General features: G+C 43.4%; 2 protein-coding genes across 8 annotated transcripts in view; one reads left to right on the top strand and one right to left on the bottom strand.

Moving 5' to 3' along the window:
- The window catches only part of LOC147021591 (serine/threonine-protein kinase H1 homolog), a 15,814-nt gene extending 14,036 nt beyond the window's left edge, over window positions 1-1,778 (top strand). Inside the window, exon 3 of the mRNA XM_085891691.1 lies at window positions 876-1,778. Coding sequence (XP_085747817.1) covers window positions 876-1,178 — 303 coding nt within the window. The 3' untranslated portion in view covers window positions 1,179-1,778. The remainder of the gene's footprint in view (window positions 1-875) is intronic.
- A 7,520-nt stretch (window positions 1,779-9,298) lies between these two features.
- Window positions 9,299-19,949, bottom strand: part of CEP89 (centrosomal protein 89) — a 159,772-nt gene continuing 149,121 nt past the window's right edge. For all 7 annotated transcript variants that reach the window (XM_085891686.1, XM_085891682.1, XM_085891688.1 and 4 more), the window contains one exon: window positions 9,299-11,069. In XM_085891686.1, coding sequence (XP_085747812.1) covers window positions 10,901-11,069 — 169 coding nt within the window. In that variant the 3' untranslated portion in view covers window positions 9,299-10,900. The remainder of the gene's footprint in view (window positions 11,070-19,949) is intronic.

Here is a 19,949-nt window from a genome sequence, read left to right as displayed (position 1 = left end):
TTTGTAATTTTTCAAGGTGTCGGAGATGGCTCGCCTAATCTTTACGAAGGACACCGTGGGATCTTTAACGTCCACCAACTAATTTCAGCAGACGTGACGCGTTTAACGTCTATCCGAGGGACGCCACCCACACCCAGACAAGACAGCTAAGAAGTAAGTGTGCTGCCTTCCCACTACCTTGTCAGACAATTTTTATTATCCCGCCCTCCGGAGGGAGGGAGCGGGATATTGTAATCGTCCGGTTTGTCTGTCTGTTAGCAACTTTACGGCAAAACGGCTTTAGCAAACACGATCAAATTTAATCCACAGGTGGGCAATGAACATTGGACGACCCCATTCACTTTTGAGTCCAATTGGATCAAAGGTCAAGGTCACGAAAAGATTAAAATCGTTTTTCGCTCATAAGTTCATCAAAAATGATCTGATTTACTTCAAACTAAGCTTCTAGTGAACCTTATTCTATTTGTCACTTACAATCCTACCCATTCCTATTGTGAAAAATGCATATTTGTGAAGATCAGTAGGGTCCAAAGACTTTATGCCTCAAATGGGCGGGATTTGTTTTGCCTGGCACCACGTTTTTTTTTGTATACACTGCCAAGGCTTGTATAGGAGCTAACACTCAGAATGTACAACAAGGGGAGCTTGGAGACAAGAGGAGGGTGAGAGGGAAGGGGAAAATAACAGTGGCATGTACATACAGTGCCTTAATTACATTGTAATATCCTGGACGAATGTATAAGACTCAAGAAGTAACTTTTCAATGATTCATTTAATCTGCAAGGTGAACAGTGATTTTTGCATTTAAACGTTATACTATATTATGTGGTCACATTTTCCTTAACAAACTTACTAGTGCTTTCCGTTCCCTTCAGCCATGGCCAAGCGTCTCAAATTTGGCAAAGGATTTCATTGACAAGTTGCTGCTAGTGGATCCAAGCAAGCGCATAGGTGCTGGACCAGCATTGCGACACCCTTGGATGAGCGTGGCAGCAGGCTCATCAGCCAAAGATCTACACCGTTCCATCTCGCAGAACCTGCGACGTCGTGCTTCATCTCGCCAAAGCAGCAAATCAGCCGTCTCTAGCCGCTCGGCCAAGTCTGCGAGGTCACGCCGTGAAAGAGAGCGTGAGCTACGGAGACTGAATGTGCATTACCGCGATGGTTGCAAGCATTAGGGCCAATACCGCACCATATTTTGCCTGAAACTCCATGAAAGGAGGTATGAAAGGCAGCCAATGATGTAATGAACACCAGTGAGGTTGCAGTTTTCAAGTGAAGGATTATACTGACCTGTTATGTTTTCCAAAATCGAAGCTTTTCCAGAGCAGTCTCATGAAGTACGATTCTCCTTTTCAAGATATGGGCTCAGGCTGTGGATTCTTAGGCTCAGCTCTAAGGCTTGATCCTATTTCATCGCATACAGTTTAATGGACTCTCAATTTTCTACCATCCCTCTCCTCCACCCCCACTGATGTTGTATAGTTTTTGCATTCAAACTTTCCACTCACCTCCACACATTCATCTTCTACTGAACAGAAGTTGCCCTAGCTTTGTTCAATCCTGATATAGCTTCATTATCTCTGCCACTGAAGGTGAATGAGGTTATGTTTTCACCCCTCTCTGTCTGTTTGTTTATGTGCAGGATATCTCAAAAAGTTGCAGACGGATTCGGATGAAACTTGGTGGATAACTTGGGTGTGTGACAAGGAAGAATGTATTCAATTTTGGTGAAGATCCGAATCCGGACCCGGATCAAATAAATTTTTTAAAAGTGATTCTTCACCATTGAGAGATTGTGCTAAACCGATATATGAGTCTCAAAAATACGATATCTCAAAAAGGTTATGGACGGATTCAGACGAAACTTGCTGGACAGGTTGGGTGTGTGCCAAGGACGAATTGATTGGATTTTGGTGAAGATCCGGATCCGGATCTGAATACGAGAATTATTTCATTTTTAAGTGATTCTTCACCATTATAGATGGGGCCAAAACCGATATAGTAGTGTATCGCATGATATTTCAAAAATGTATTGGGCCCCATATGTTCTCGTGGATCAGGTATTACGTGGCAGAGGTATGCACTCTACCGAGTGCGCTTGTAGTGTTTCACCCATTATCCACTCCTTTTAGTGCATTAACTGCCACCTTTCTTATCAGCGTCTATCTTTTCAGAGGAGGAAAACTCTTCTTCAGCATTAGCTTAAGACATGCAACTCGTATTTTGGAATTTGTGTACATAAATAACATTTATGAGGGATGTGCAAACATTTACTGAAAACGTCAAGAAACCATCTTTTGGAATGTAATCGAAATTGGCAGATCAGGAATTTTTTTCAAAGCCCCATCCATGTCCGTCAATGGCAGCCATGACCAGTTTGAAGAATGACAGCTTGTCCCAAAAAGTGTGCTAAAATTTCAGCACGTCACTTGCCAAAAAGTCATGAGTGATAGTGCAAGCTGAAGGATCTGAAGGTATGTGCTTAGCCACCAAAATACTAACCCTTGCATCCCACCAACTTGGTGCAAGAACGGATCTTCAGAAGAAATGAACGCATTCTCATCCATCTGTTTCCCTCTAGAGAGAAAACTATTCAAATCCTTGTTTTCAGCTTTCAGAGTGGAATAAAGGTCCTGATGATTCCCCTCAGGATACTTGCTAGTCCATTTGCACAAACCTGAACATCGTGATCATCGATAACTCTTCTCTGTGTAGTGTGTACACCAATTTTCTTTTTTCACCACCCAAGCATGTGACATTATGCACGTATTGGATTGGTAGTGTTCGAGCGTGTCAGATCTAGGTTTAGGCACACAAACAGCAGACCTTGGTTCTCAAGGTCATTCTTGTTTGAATTGAGCTCATGCTCTCTGGAGGGTGACAATCTCAGAGTGTTTTGACTAACTGTTGTATCTTGAAAAGATGAAATTTATTGGCTATGGCAGATTGTTTGTAATCACTTTAACCCCTTATTTTTTCAAAATAAAGACTTCAGTTTACAGACAATTCAACATATGTACACTACCGGTCAAAAGTTTTAGAACACCCCCATTTTTCCAGTTTTTCCTGAAATTTAAGCATTTCAAGTCCAGTGAATAACCTGAAATGGTACAAAGCTAAGCGGTAAACTGCCAGAGGTTTAAAAAAAAGTTTAGGTTACCAAAAACTGAAAAATAATGTAAATTTCAGAGTTGTTAAAAAAGAACAAGTCATGGGTTAGCAACTGCAGCTGTTCTGCAGCAATGGAAGTAAATTAAGCCTTGAAAGTTGATGCAAACAATTCCTTCAAGTGTCCCAACTTTTGTTGATTAGTTACAAACCCTCTGTCTGTACAAAAGCAGTGTTGTAACAGACTGTGTTGCTACACCCTCTGAAGCATTATTTGGACAATATTGCACTGCAGGAAGTAGTATATTGCTATCATAATGGTGAGGAAAAGACAAGTAAAGGAAGACAGACAGACCATTATAACCCTTAAAAGTGTAGGTCTTTGCTTGAGAGAAAATGCAAAGCAGGCAAGGTGTCAGTGAGTACAGTTTCCTACACCTTCAAAAGGCACTTGGAAACTGGAGAAAACTCTGACAGGAAGAGGTCTGGCAGACCCAAAGCCACAACACAATCAGAAGACAAGTTTCTGAGAGTCAACAGCTTGTGTGATAGGCGGCTCACGGGACAGCAGCAGCAGCAAGTCGAGTGGCAGTAAGAAAGCCATTGCTAAGATGGCAAAATATGAAAAAGAGGCTTGCCTGGGCCATGAAGCACCGTCAGTGGACTACTGAAAACTGGAAGAAGGTCTTATGGACCGATGAATCAAAATTTGAAATGTTCGGTTCATCACGCAGGGTTTTTGTATGCCGTCGAGTAGGCCAAAAGATGGTTCCTCAGTGTGTGACACCAACTGTCAAACATGGAGGAGGAAGCGTGATGATCTGGGGATCTTTTGCTGGATCCAGAGTCGGCGACTTGCACAGAGTGAGTGGCACCCTGAACCAAAAGCGCTACTACAACACTTTGCAGTGCCATGCAATACACTCTGGTCTATGCCTAGTTAGTCAGGTGTTCATTCTACAGCAAGATAACGACCCAAAACATACCTCCAGGCTATGTCAGAACTACCTTATAAGAAAAGAACAAGACGGTGGGCTTCAAATCATGGAATGGCCGGCACAGTCTCCAGACTTAAACCCCATCGAGCTGGTTTGGGATGAACTGGACAGAAGGGTGAAAGCCCGATATCTGCAAAAGGTGGATACTTTTATGAGTCAAAATTTTAGATTAAATTTTGTTCAACAAAACGATTCCATGATTTCTTTTTTATCTGCAATTGTTTATTTGTTCTATGCTTTAATTTCAGAGTACATTGAAACATTAAGCTGCTTAAATTTCAGTAAAAACTGGAAATTGGGGGTGTTCTAAAACTTTCGACCGGTAGTGTAGTTGAAAACATAACAGACTGTGTCATGATGATGCATATGTTTGATCATTATATCAAAATCATACCATAGTTTGTTTTGATTTGAAGACAACACCTCAAATCACCATCAAATTGTACACCTTTGGTACAGTTTGGTATCTCTTTCGTGTACCCACTCTCTTGTAATTAAGCCACCTGAGATGTGAGGAGGAGTAAGTTGAGCAGACAAAACAAGGTGCCACCAGGACTTGATGGAGTGAGAAGGGTTGGAAAGCTCACCCTTGAGGTGAGCCAGATATTTTCCGACTCGCCTAAGGATGGAAACACACTTGTTGAGAGCCTTGTAAAATGACCTGAGGTTGCACTCGGGAAGATTAGCCCTCCACAATGAGAAATCAAGCTGCTTAAGGCCCGGTCACACCTTGACGTTTTAGCCAGCGATGGCAACGTGTTAAAATTTATGTAAAACGCTGGCTTACGTTGAACTTTTGATGTTTTTTTTTAAAGATTCGGACGTATTCATAGCGACTTGGTCTTATGTGTACCGCATTGGTAACTACACAGAACGTTTCGTTGTGTTATAGATAACTTATACCAACGAATGCTGAACCTGTTGTCGGCCTACACAACCGATGCCCAACGATAGTCTAACTCAGGCATAGCGCGTTGCACGCATCGCCGACGATGTCGTGACGTAGCCTATTAAAAGGCTGACGCACAACGATTCGAATCATAACTGCCGTAGAAATGGAAGGGTCAAAATCGCGGTCACACCTTGGCGATCTTGCCAGCGTATGCCGACGTAACAAAAAGTGTGTCTAAAACGTTGGGGCACGTCAAATACGGTATGGGTAAGTTTGGTATACGTGAGTACAACGCTAAATACGCTATCATAAGTCGTAGTAAGTAGAGTACGTCAAGAAATTTTAAACATGTTCAAAATTTACGACGTACTCGGCGTATGACACACGTTCCGCATGCGATGGGGATAAGTTTTACACACGATATGTGGACGCTTACACACGTCCACAAAGGCTACTTATAAGCTACTCATAAGTCGAAACACGTCGCGGTAATGTCTTTTTTACGCGAAACTTATTTCTAACTTATGTTTGACGTGCTTTGAACCAATTCTTTACGTAGTCCCAACACACATCGACGTATGTAGACTTATTCCAATGACGTCTTCCGGTCGACAAAAAAAAAAAAATGAATGTGTTTCTCGCTTACAACTGCCATATAAAGACGTGTTCCCAGCGGTTTTGGGAATTGGTATATAAAAATGGTGTTCATAAAAGGGGAACCCAACAGTGTTTTCGAGTTCCTTTTTGAGTTGATGTCCATGTCAGCAGTAACAGTATCAGTATCAGTATCAGTGTTAGTATGAGTATTAGTAGTAGTTTGTTCATGTTGGCAGTAGTAGGTGGGTGTGAAGGGGAGGGTGTGGGTTATGATGGATCGTCCTTGCGTCCGCGTGTCCACGGGTAGGTTCATAGGCTGCCACTCAACGATTTAAATGGCTGCATCTCCACTATTGAAAGTAGACGCTTGCGCTCAACAATTGGATTTTTTTTTCACTCAACGACTTTTACACGGTACCACTCAGCTAGTTTCATTGTTTACAATGAACGATTTAAATTGCTGTCACTCGCCTTTGTTTTTTTTTTTTTTTTTTTTTTTTTTTTGACGCTGGGGTTTGGAAATTTGAAGCGTTTCTTCTGAACGTGTTAAAACGCTCAAACTCGACTATTTTAAATAGACGCTGCCGATAGACAATTGGAATCATAGCCAAGCTCGACATCGAAGTGTGAACATCCTCGTCATGCCGAAGAAAAGTTTGAAGAATGCTGCAAATAAGTGTCCTGGCCGTGGCCGTGGACGCTGACGCAAGGACGATCCATTATACCGACGTCTTTCAGCCTATGAGTAACTTAAAAGTAACGTCTGTCGACGTGTGGCAACGATCGCGTAACGTGCCAACAACACATTAATCATAGGTTAGAAATAAGTTTCGGGTACGCTAAACATTACCTCGGCGTGTCTCAACTTATGATTAACTTACAAGTAGCATGTGTTGACGTCTGTCAACGATCGCAGACCGTGCCTACAACTTGTGGCCAGCGTAGCGGAACGTGTGAGTCATACGCCGGCATACGTCGTGAAATTTCAAGCATGAAAAAATTTGAGGACAACCGAAAAGTACAACGTTTAAAGCCAACGTACAACGACTTATGGCAACGTACTACGACGTATGCCAGCGTGCTCTTAATGTTATCAAAACTTACCCATAACGTATTCAACGTTTGCCAGCGTTTTAGAAAAAAAATTCAAAAATCGGCATACGTTGGCTAAAACGTCAAGGTGTGACCAGGCCTTTAACTGTGACTGCCTCACCACAAGATTCAGTATACCAAGGTCGAGAGATGTTTCATTTTACGAAGTGTCTTTGTCGTTGATACAAGCACGATGGTTATTGGTGGTGGTGTCATCGAATATGCTTATACGGTACTCATGTATTTGCTCACAGTGTATGACCTGCAGTCTGCAGGATATTGAAATGCCACGTTGCTAGGATGGGTCACCATGCCTTTTTTCACTCAGATTTAATTTTCTTGCGTCCTACATGCAGTGTGTAATTAATTGTCCAGGTCATGCACGTGCACATGATGTTTCCTCTGAAAATAATTTTTTCTGCTGCCTGGATTTATCTGCTGCAGTAATGAACAATTTGGTTTTTTTACTGAACAATAACTTTAACTGAATTATTGCAGACATAGTGGGGCAACTTCGCATAACAATTGTGCATTTTGTGAGGAAAGCACTAAATTTGGCACACTCGTAGCCTATCATATTATGAACAGATTTGGATATTGGGCCATCTCAAAATTTTTGATGACAGTGGAAAATGGCTGCCACAGCCATCAGCGGCTGAATTTGAGATGGCCCAATATCCAAATCTGTTCATAATATGATAGGCTACTAGTGTGCCAAATTTGGTGCTTTCCTCACAAAATGCACAATTGTTATGCTATATTTAGCTAAGTTGCCCCACTAACAGTATGTATGCAGTGGCTCGATTTGTAATTAACTTATACAAGCTGGAAACGCCACTTGTAACCCCATCTCTCTCTTCCACGTGATCTCTTCTGCCCCTTTGGGATATTTGTCAGCACTCATTTCTTTTTTCTTTTTTTCTGTCCTTTGTTTGTGGGCTCATGACTGTTAATCACTGCTCCATGGTTTGTGTGTTGGCCTGTAACCCCATGCCATCTAGCCACCTGTGTATCATCAGCAGTTTCAACTACACCTACCCATCGAAGATAACAACAGCAAGAACAGTCGGTGACGCAGTGAATAAAAGTTTGTTTAAAAAGGACCCTTCCCTTGCCTTCAGCTGTTTCGAGTCCTTGTGTTCTTTTGTTTTTTTCGATATGAAGTCTCGGCACATGGAAGAGCTAGAACACAGAATAGATAAGGATGCGACAGACCAAAAGGAACAGCAGAAAGAGAGGGAGAGGGGAGGGATGGGGGAGGAACTGCCAACAGTAGGTCAGAGGGACAAAATAGACGGAGATGGACAAACAAGGGATACGGGTAAGAATGAAGGGTGGGGGAGATGCAGGGTGTGGACAAGATAGATACAGGAGCAAACTCTCAGGAAGGAAAAAACAAAAATTTGGGGGTGGGGGTGGTTTAATAAGGGTAAAAAAGATCATGGTTTGGATTGGTGATTAACTGAGATGGTGGTGAACAGCTGTTTTGAAAATCTGGAGGGAAGAATCAGATTGAAGAGGATGTGGAAGTTGGTTCCAAAGGCAGGGGTAAAATAAGTGGAGGTGAGCAATAATTCTGGATTTTGAGAGTTTCATCAGAAAGGTATTGATGGTGGATCATGTGTGCCTTGCAGAAAACTGGGAGTGGGGTGGACAGAGCGCACAGAAAGAGCAGAGGATGAGGACCAAAAAAGGAGGCCGTAAAAGACAGAGACCACCGACCTGTTGCGATGGCAAAGTGATAGGCCCACTGTGGAATTATTTCTTTAATACCTTTTTGTTTTTGTCGACAAAGTCAAGGCAAACAGTCAATCCTTGCATAATGGCAGAAAGTGCATTTGGGTGCTCAACACTGAGCAAGAAGAGAATTTTAATTTAGACCGAGATGCACTATCACAATAACTGTGGATAGGACAGTCGGCATTGCTTTGAAAGAAAGGATGTTGTACAATCCAGTGCCTTGCTTGTCCGAATCCATTCAAAATGGAGACATTATTCATCTACAGCGATACAAGCATTTTTGAACATTCTCCTGCACAACTGCAGCAAGGTACACAAAATTTGTATTCTGTATCTCCATTGCAATAGTTACCGCAGTATAGGAACTACAGTGCTGCAGTCGCTAGTGTTATCAATAAAAATGTGATCACATCCATTATCTTCAGCATTATCAATTAACTCTAACATGTTGAAAAAATATCGGATTCTGCACATTACACCTGGACAATCAGGTAATTTTTACAAATCACATTCTGATCAGGTTTTCTGGAGGAAGATTATACTTGATTCTTTGTCGTTCTGAGTCATAAGTTAAGAAAACTTCATCAAAAGGCAAACTTCAACATCAAGGAATAATATATATATATATATATATATATATATATATATATATATATATATATATATATATATATATATATATATATATATATATATATATATATACATACAACATATATGATTGTTAAATCGTATTGAATAACCAAAATGCACATTTGCCAGCATAGGTAGAAAAACTTTTCATTTATTTATGATCAAGTCATGACCAGAAATTTTCTGATCGATGTGCAATGCGTGCAAGTATTTGAATTCTTGTGCGAAAGCGTCGTTTGTTTGAGCAATAAATTTATTCCTTTCCCCGATTCAGATTTCGAGTCTGCTTTTCATCACGTTTATCGGGTGCATCGGATAGGAATGCATGGGGTAGAGGGAGAAGGAAGGTGGAGACGGGAAGAGTGGATGACAGCATCAAAACCCATAATCCATAAAATGTACAAAACAACCCACAAGTGAAATCAATCATTTTGCGTTCATTCACACATTTACCATTCCAATGGGTTGTGCAGGCACATTACAACGAGGTACCACCATCCAGCAATCTACTAAACAGTGGAATAAGCACTGCAAATGCTGTGCTTTGCTTCCACACACTTTTACTTTTCAAAGTAATAACGCGTATTGCAGTATGTACGAGGTAGGTTGAAATCTAGGAAGGACTCAATACTATAGTTTTACCATGGCTTTTATGCCATTAATTTAACCATATGTGTGGTAGGATGGCATAGAGGTATGCACACTCACTGCTAAGCTGTGAACGCTATGTTTGAATCTTAGCCCAGCTATAACTGCCATTCCGGTGTTTCACAGACAGGGTGACTAATCAGTCCCTGCGTCCCTCAGATCAGGGTGCGTCCCTCGGATGGACGTTAAACAGGGTGTACAGTCTGCTGTCATGAGTTGGTGAATGTTAAAGATCACACAGTGTCCTTCGTAAATAGTAGGCAAGCTATCGCCAGCACCCTGGTCAAACTTCAAAATTCCTGCCTGAAGCTATAGAGGGCATTGCATCAGCAACACAGCTGTGTCCTCAGCCAATTATGCCACCCTGCAGCTTTGTGCTGCATACGAAAGGAACAAAAGAAGAATATAACCACAGGTACAACTGCACATGGCAAGGGTTCAGTGGGTCAACGGTGCACATCACTTGAGGAATTGTTTGACATATAATCGAGCCCTGCAGTCCCGGAATAATTTTGTTGTTGTTGAACTGGTTATGAAACCCACTGCCATCTCTTTCTTGATGTTCAGGTTGCTCTCTTGCCTGATGGCACTTTGTTTAACATGGAAGCATGTACTGAATTAAATTTCAACCACGTTTATACATATTAATTACAGTTATAAATGAACATGAAACAAGCATTTGTATATGTGGACAAATTACACGCCCAGACTGGCATATACAATTAGAGCAGATGGCAGAGCACTGGTATTGTTTAACAAAGGACTTGGGTTCGATTCCTATTCTGGGTGTGTAATTTTTCCACTTATACATATATATGAATTAACAGTTATTAATGTATCATAGCATCAGAGGTTCAGCCACCAACCAACTTACCAAAACAAGCATAGCTTCAGAGTTTGGTAACTTGGCAAATATGGCCTCTCTGATCACATAACAATCAGCAGATCCTATGACGAGGGCACACCAAACTGTGTAGCCTTATGCTGTGTACCTTCAAATAAAAATTTTTTTTGAATCATCATCTCATAATTACATACACTAAGTCGTACTCTGAATTTTACTTCATACGATTTGCACATGGAAATTATATCTCTCATGTCAACTAACAGGCAAGAAAGGTTGTGATATGGGACGATGGCACCGATAGCAGGTTGACATCCTCATGCCAACGACATGGTCTCACCAAACTTACAAACACCCATTTGTGGAAGAAGAATCTCTCAACGCGGGTGGATCATCCAGTACGGGGCAGATCATCGTTCCCGCAGGTTCCGTGGAGGGCCATGCTGGTGGCCCCAGCTGCTTCGTTTGACGCATGGCCGCCCTCCATACCACCTCCAGCTCGGCTTCCACTCGGCTGAAACGAAGTATCAAAATTACACATGCTCATAATTACACTGATATTCGAAAGAATATAAACAGGATAAAAGGCTGTTCCGCATATCGTTTTCAAATCTCCACGAATGCCAAAACAAAGAGAACGGGTTCAATGCGGTGAGATAAAACCGATACTTGAACAAATTTGGAAAAGGAAACTTTTACAACAAATGGACGATGCAGCACCAAAACATAAACAATACATCTCACAAACAGGAGGGCTGGTTGGTAAAAGGGAGTGATATCGACATGGCATCATCGTTCAAAAAAATTTCTGCTGAACTTTTATACCATCCAACCATCGGGACCATACTCTGTGTGTGCAGAGCGTTTGTGCTGCCTAAGCAGTCTCCTTGGCTATTGGACACAATCCTGGACGGGTCGCCACTTCGAAACAGGATACCAGAAAGTTGGCACTCATTTTGCTGACCTCGGAAGGATGACAGGCAGAGTCAACCCCACCTGGTATTAATTCAACAGCCAAATGGGATTTGAACTCAGGATCCGAGGATCCCAAGCCCACCTTCCTCACCATTAAACCAACATGAACTTTTATACAATGTCCTTTTACAAGGAAATCTAACACAGGTGGAGGCAATTCAGCCCATCATGCCTGCACAAACACCACACCAACTTATCTACACAAGATCCAAGGAAAAAAAAGCATTTTTTTAATTAATTAATTTAAAAATTCTGTTTATTTTATTATTTAAATATATATTTATTTATATTTATGTTTTTGTATTTTTATCTTTTTCTTCTTCCACTCAGGGGAGGGGGCATGGGCTTGGTTAAAACACACACAACATTAAACACACAACACCCCCTGACAAGACCCCCACCAACAGCACCCGCACACATGCACACAATCACCCATCAATGCTCAAACTACCTAAAAGTCTGGTCAACATCCCCAACCCTCCATCTCCATAACTTCCAGGTAGCGATCTAATTGTAATTTAAACTTATCTGCTGTTTCTGCTGCCACTACCTTTCCAGGGAGACCATTCCATGCATTAACTCCTCTCTGAGTAAAAGTCTCCTGCCTTGCTCCTGTCTTCTTTACTCTCAGGCTATGGTCTCTGGTCCTATCACTGTCTACTCTGTTGAATAATTCATCTGCACTTATTTTATCTAAACCTTTCATTATCTTAAACATCTCCATCATATCACCTTGTAACCACCTCCTTTCGAGTGCACAAAGCCCTGTCTCCTTCAGCTGCTCCTCATAGCTGAGTCGCGCTCGGCCCGGAATCAATCTAGTAGCCCTGCGCTGAACCCTCTCCATGGCATCTATGTCCTTCCGGAATTGTAGTGACAAAAACTGAATGCATTATTCTAGATGTGGCCTCACCAAATTCCTGCACAATGTTAACACCACCTCTTTTGATTTATAAATGATCCCCCTCCGAATACAACCGAAAACCCTATTTGCTTTACCTATAGCTGACTGGCACTGTGCTACCTGCTTACCTCCCATATCTATTACCACCCCCAGATCCTTCTCCAGTGTGATATGCTCCAACATTACCCCTTTTTTTCTTCTTTCTTTTTTTTGTATACCTTGTCAAGGCTCATATGAGAGCTAACACACGACGCACAGCAAGGGGGGGTATGAGACGAGGGGCGGGAGTGGTAAGGAGAAAACAGTGGGGAACGGAGACATTAGAAGATCTGTGGAAGGGAGAGGGATGGGGCATGGAACATGGGGAATACAAGATGGATATTACAGGGACTTTCAGGAAGGAAAGCAGGGAATTCGAAGGAAGTGGGCTTGGGTGGATTATCGGGGGTAGAAAAGATCGAGGATTTGGATGGGGGATGACAAGAGGTGGTGGTGAACAGCTGTTTTGAAGGCCTGGAGGGAAGAATGGGATTGAATAGAGTGAGGGAGTTTATTCCAAAGGCCAGGAAAAAGAGGAATGAAAGAGTGAAGGTGAGCAGTGATTCGTGATTTTGGTAGTTTTACCAGAAGGGGGTTGTTGGCGGACCTTGGGCGCCCTGCAGAAATGTGGTGGGGACAAATCGCAGAGAGAGCAGGGGTGGGGGGGGGGCGAGGCTGGAGGGGAGACGGTAGAAGACAGAAAGACCACTGACCAGCCTGCGGTGAGAGAGTGAGAGGCCCAAAGACTCAGTCTCATCACAGAAGATTCAATGATCCGAAATGCCTTGGTTTCCACAGCGTGAAGCAAAGAAAGGTGGGAGGCAAAAGCACCAGCCCAGAGGGGAGAGCAGTACTCCATCAGGCTGCGGACGAAAGCTTTGTAAGTGGTCAGGAGCTCAGGTGGGCCGAGGAAGGACTTTGCACGATGGAAGATTCCCAGTCGGCGACTGGCTTTGGAGGCCAGGTTTGAAATGTGGCTTTCCCAGGAAAGGTCATGGCAGATAGTGAGACCCAGAAGTTTGAAAGAAAGGACTTCTTCCAGAGGATTGTTGTGAAAGTGGATGGGGGGTTTTCTAAACGGTCCTTTCAGAGAGACATAGTGAGAGTGTGACATTTGTCCGGATTGAAAGACATATTCCACGTGTTGGACCAGTTTGTGATTTTACCCAGATCTGCAGTGAGCGAAGAAGCTGCTGCTTGCCGGTCTGAGGGATGACAGATGGTACGGCAGAGGGTGGAGTCATCAGCAAAGAAATAGAGGATTTTCCAGAGAGTCGGAGAGATCATTGATGAAAACCAGAAAAAGAAAAGGGCCCAGAACGCTACCTTGCGGAACTCCAGCCTGGACAGGAAGAGGGGATGAAAGAACTCCATTTAGGGCCACACATTGATTGCGACAGGAGAGGAAGTCTGCGAGCCATGAGTGGAGATGGCCTTGGATACCATAGGAAGAGAGTTTGGTGAGCAGGGCAGGGTGCCAGACCATGTCAAAAGCACGCGATATGTCTAGGGATATGGCTCTGATTTCATGTCCGGCATTGAGGGCTTCCATCCATTGTTGGGATTGCAGAAGCAACATATCCAGGGTAGAGTGACCTGGTCTGAAACCAAATTGATGATCAGAAATCAAGCCATTGGAGAAGAGGAAGGATTTAATGTTTGAAGCGATGATGGATTCCATAACCTTGCTGATGATTGGCAGAAGGCTGATTGATCTGTAGTTGGAGGGATCTGTTTTTGCACCTTTTTTATGCAGGGCAGTAATGTTTGCTGATTTCAAAGCAGATGGCAGATGACCTTGAGCAAATGAGAGGGTGACTAGAACAGAGAGAGGGTGAGCAAGAGCAGAGGAGCAGGTTTTTAGGACATGTGGGCTGATGCTGTCTGGACCGGTTACAGAATCTGAGTCGAGGTTTAACAGCAAGCTCCCCACCTTGTCAGGAGAAAAGGACACAGAGTCCACGGACAGTTGAGTGTGACTGGATAAAGTGGGTAGAGAAAGCGATGAGTTTTGGATACAACATTTCGATGCAAACACCGAGTTTAGGCATTCAGCCTTTTCACATGCGGTATCAGCAGTGCGGCCATTTGAGGTAAGGAAGGGGGTGGAGGGGGAACATACACCAGAAATAGATTTGATTAGATGCCACCAATATTTTGAGGAGGGAGAGAGGTTTAAAAGTTCAGAGTTGAGCTTTGAAAGATGTTGTTTTCTGGTTCTCCTAAGGGTAGATACACACTGTGTTCCGAGCTTTATGGAAGGAACTGAGATTATCCTCAGTGGGGTTTGCTTTCCATGAGGCAAAGGCCTCCTGCAGTAGCAATCTGGGTAAAGGACAACATTGCATCAAGAGAAAGGGGTGACATTAAGGAAGGAATAAATGTTGAGGATTCTGTGTGGGTAGAGATTGTAAAAACAGTAAGACACTGGTTGGATGCTTTTATAGGGCTCCAAGTTGGAAGGAAGAGGAGGAAAGAGGAGTACATGAAGAATTCAAAAGGGCTTGTGGTAAGAGAAGAGTATTGATTATGGGGGATTTTTACTTGCTCGGGATAGATTGGGTCCAGGAACAGGGAAAGGGCAGAGCAGATGAGGATTTTCTAGTTTTATTCCAAGATTGCTTTTTAACCCAATTTGTAGATAAGCCCCCTGGGGGGAGTGTAGTGTTCGACCTCCTTTTGAGTAATGATCCCAATATGGTGGAGGTCAGGAAGCATTTAAGAGCAAGTGACCATAACATTGTGTGTGCAAAGCTTCTGTTAAGGGTTAGAGTTCAAGATAGCAGGGTAAGGCTATTAGATTTCAGGAAGGCAAACTTTGAGGGTATGAGGAGAGAGTTTGGTGATGCAGATTGGGAGACTCCAACCACAAAACAATCAGCATCAGGGAGAGAGTTTGGTGATGCAGATTGGGAGACTCCAACCACAAGACAATCAGCATCAGGGAGAGAGTTTGGTGATGCAGATTGGGAGACTCCAACCACAAGACAATTAGCATCAGAGAAATGGGAAACCTTTAAGGAGCAAATGTGGAGAGTGCAGAGTAAGTATATTCCAATGAGGTGTCAAACTAGAAGCAGAAATTGACCAGGGTGGTTAAGCAGTGAGATCAGGAATGCTATTAAGGAGAAGGAGAAGACATTTATTTGTTTTAAAATAACAGGACTGGAGTTCTATTTAAATCACTGTCGAAGTAAACAGAGGCTAATTAAGAAAATAACTCAGCAAGTCAAAAGAGAGTATGAGAAGGACATGGCTAAGAATATTAAACATAATAACAAGGCTTTATTTTAGTATATCAGGGGAAAATAACAGGTAAGGACCAGTGTGGGCCCATTGAGGAAGAGCACCGGGAGAGTGGTTAGTGATGAAAGTGAGATGGCAGGCTTATTAAACAGGTATTTTGCTTCAACTTTAACACAAGAACAGTCAGGAGAATTGCCAATTGCTGAGAGTAACCATCGAGGAGGTGAGGAAGGGCTTTTACAGAAGATCCAGGTTGGAGTGGAGGAAATAGAGAAACAGCGAGGTAATCTAAGAGAAGATAAGGCTCCGGGGCCAGATAATATGCACCCGAGAGTATTGAGGGAAGTGGCTGAGCAGGTAAGCAAGATGTTAACGGATATTTTCAAAAGATCACTGGAGTCAGGCCAGGTACCAGAGGATTGGAGACTCGCAAATGTAACACCATTATTTAAGAAAGGATCCAGAGAGGAATTGGGAAACTCTAGACCTGTTAGCTTGACTTCAGTTGTGGGGAAGGTATTGGAGACATTAATTAAAGATCAGATGAGGAACCATTTAAACAAATACAAACTAATTAAAGGTAGTCAGCATGGGTTTACCAAAGGTAGTTCCTATTTAACAAATCTTTTAGAGATCTATGAAGCAGTGTCTGATTGGGTGGCTGATGGAAAGGCAGTGGATATAGTATATCTCGACTTTAAGAAGGCATTTGATAAGGAACCACACCTTGGCGATTTTGCCAGCGTATGCCGACCTCTGAAAAATGCGTCTAAAACGCTGGCGCACGTCGAATACGGTATGGGTAAGTTTGGTATACGTGAATAGAACGCTAAAGTATGCTATCATACGTCGTAGTAAGTGGAGTACGTCTTGAAATTTTAAACGTGTTAAACATTTTACGACGTACTTTCCGTATGCCTCACACGTTCTGCATGCGATGGGAATAAGTTGTACACACGATATGCGATCGTTGGCACATGTCGACAAAAGTTACTTGTAAGTTACTCATAAGTCGAAACACGTCGAGGTAATGGTTCGAGAATCAGTGTTCCAGACTCCCTGTTTTTTGGGGGGGTTTTTTTCTTTTTTATGACAGTGATGTTGACACTTCGATTTCTAGTGCAGTTATAATATAATATAATATAATTAATAGGCTGCCGCTCAACGATTTAAATCATAACCGCACTAGAAATCGAAGTGTCAACATAACCGTCATACCGAAGAAGAAGAAGAAAAAAAAACCAGGGAGTCTGGAACACTGATGCTAACCATTACCTCGACGTGTTTCGACTTATGAGTAACTTACAAGTAACGTGTGTGGACGTGTGTCAACGATTGCGTAACGTGCCTACAACACGTTACTCATAGGTTAGAAATAAGTTTCGGGTAAGCTAAACATTACCTCGACATGTTTCGACTTATGATTAACTTACAAGTAACGTGTGTCGACGTGTGTCAACGATCGCATAACGTGCCTACAATTTATGGCCAGCGTAGCGGAACTTGTGAGTCATACGCTGGCATATGTCGTAAAATTTCAAGCATGCTAAAGTTTGAGGACAACCGCAAAGTACAACGATGAAAGCCAGCGTACTACGACGTATGGCAGTGTTTTTCAGCGTGCTCTCAATGTTTCCAAAACTTACCCATAACGTATTCGACGTGTGCCAGCGTTTTAGACAAATTTTTCAAAAATCGGCATAAGCTGGCTAAAACGTCAAGGTGTGACTGGGCCTTTAGGAATGGCTGACTTGGCAAGCAATAGCAAGATGATTGGTCATGGAATACCTAACATTGTCTTTTTTCCAATTGGGTAAAAAGGCAATAAAACATGGGAATTCCTCCAGATTTTTTTGCAGTCGAGTCTAAAGCAACATCAGCTAAGCGAGTGTGAAAATAACATGAAGTCCTCTTTTTGGTGGGGGGGGGGGCGGGGGTTGGGGGCGTTGGGTGAAAATAACACGGCACCCTGTTTTTTTTGTGTTTTTTTTTTTTTTTTTTTTGTATACCTTGGTCGAGGCTCGCATGAGAGCTAACACACAACTCACAGCAAGGAGGCATGAGACAAGAGGGGCGGGAGTGGAAGGGACAAAACAGTGGGGAACAGACACATTAGGTGAACTGTGGAAGGGAGAGGGATGGGGATGGGACAGGGAACATGGCGAAGAGAAGATGGACATTTCAGGGACTTTCAGGAAGGAAAGCAGGAGAAATGAAGGAAGTGGGCTTGGGTGGATTATCGGGGGTAGAAAAGATCGAGGATTTGGATGGGGGAAGATAAGAGGTGGTGGTGAACAGCTGTTTTGAAAGCCTGGAGGGAAGAATGGGAAAGAATAGAGTGAGGAAGTTTATTCCAAAGGCGGGAAAAAGAGGAATGAAAGAGTGAAGATGAGCAGTGATTCGTGATTTTGGTAGTTTTACCAGAAGGGGTTGTTGGCGGACCTTGAGCGCCCTGTGGAAATGTGGTGGGGACAAATCGCAGAGAGAGCAGGGGGGGCAAGGCTGGAGAGGAGTCGGTAGAAGACAGAAAGACCACCGACCAACCTGCGGTGATTGAGTGAGAGGCCCAAAGACTCAGCTTCATTGCGGGAGATGCCGATGATCTTAAATGCCCTGGTTTCAACAGCGTGAAGCCGAGAAAGGTGGGAGGCAGGAGCACCAGCCCAGAGGGGAGAGCAGTACTCCATCAGGGTACGGACAAAAGCTTTGTAAGTGGTCAGGAGCTCAAGAGGGCCGAGGAAGGACTTTGCACAACAGAGGATTCCCAGTCGGCGACTGGCTTTTGAGGCGAGGTTGGAAATGTGACTTTCCCAGGAAAGGTCATGGCAGATAGTGAGACCTAGAAGCTTGAAAGAAAAGACTTCTTCCAGAGGATTGTTGAGAAAGTGGATGGGGGGGGGGGTTGTAAACGGTCCTTTCGAAGAGACATAGTGAGAGTGTGAGATTTGTCTGGATTGAAAGACATGTTCCACGTGTTGGACCAGTTTGTGATTTTATCCAGATCTGCAGTGAGCGAAGAAGCTGCTGCTTGCCGGTCTGAGGGATGACAGATGGTACGGCAGAGGGTGGAGTCGTCGGCAAAGAGAAATAGAGGATTTTCCAGTGTCCGAGAGATCATTGATGAAAACCAGAAAAAGAACAGGGCCCAGAACGCTATCTTGAGGAACTCCAGCCTGCACAGGAAGAGGGGATGAAAGAACTCCATTTAGGGCCACACGTTGACTGTGACAGGAGAGGAAGTCTGCGAGCCATGAGTGGAGATGGCCTTGAATACCATGGGAAGAGAGTTTGGTGAGTAGGGCAGGGTGCCAGACTGTGTCAAAAGCACGTGATATGTCCAGGGATACGGCTCGGATTTCCTGTCTGGCATTGAGGACCTCCATCCATTGATGGGAGAGCAGAAGCAGCATATCCAGGGTAGAGTGACCTGGTCTGAAACCAAATTGATGATTGGAAATCAAGCCATTGGAGAAGAGGAAGGATTTCAAGTCTGAAGCGATGATGGATTCCATCACCTTGCTGATGATTGGGAGAAGGCTGATTGGTCTGCAGTTACAGGGATCTGTTTTTGCACCTTTTTTATGCAGGGCAGTGATGTTAGCAGATTTCCAAGCAGATGGCAGATGACCTTGGGCAAATGAGAGGGTGAATAGAACAGAGAGAGGGTGAGCAAGAGCAGAAGAGCAGGCTTTGAGGACACGTGGGCTGATGCCGTCTGGACCGGTTGCAGAATCTGACTCGAGGTTTGAAAGCAAGCTCTCCACCTTGTCAGGAGAAAAGGATACAGAGTCCAGGGACAGTTGGGTGCGACTGGGTAAAGTGGGTAGAGATAGTGATGGGTTTAGGACACAAGATTTAGCTGCAAACACCGAGTTTAGACATTCAGCTTTATCACGTGTGGAATCAGCAGTGCGGCCATTTGAGGTAAGGGAGGGGATGGAGGTGGAACATACACCAGAAACAGATTTGATTAAACGCCACCAGAGTTTTGAGGAGGGAGAGAGGTTTGAGAGTTCAGACTTGAGATGAGAAAGATGTTGTTTTCTGGCTCTCCTGAGGGTAGATACACACTTATTCCGAGCTTTGTGGAAAGAACTGAGATTGCCCTCAGTTGGGTTTGCTTTCCATGAGGCAAAGGCAAGTTGTTTCAGGACAACTGCCTCGCCACAAGCTTCAGTAAACCAAGGGCGGGAGGAAGGGTAAGACAACTGAAGACGAGAGGGGATAAAT

The sequence above is a fragment of the Eptatretus burgeri genome, chromosome 8 (genome assembly GCF_056783735.1).
Source record: "Eptatretus burgeri isolate ZD-2024b chromosome 8, Ebu_testis_v1, whole genome shotgun sequence".
NCBI lineage: Eukaryota > Metazoa > Chordata > Myxini > Myxiniformes > Myxinidae > Eptatretus > Eptatretus burgeri.
This window is presented reverse-complemented; position numbering and strand designations above follow the sequence as displayed.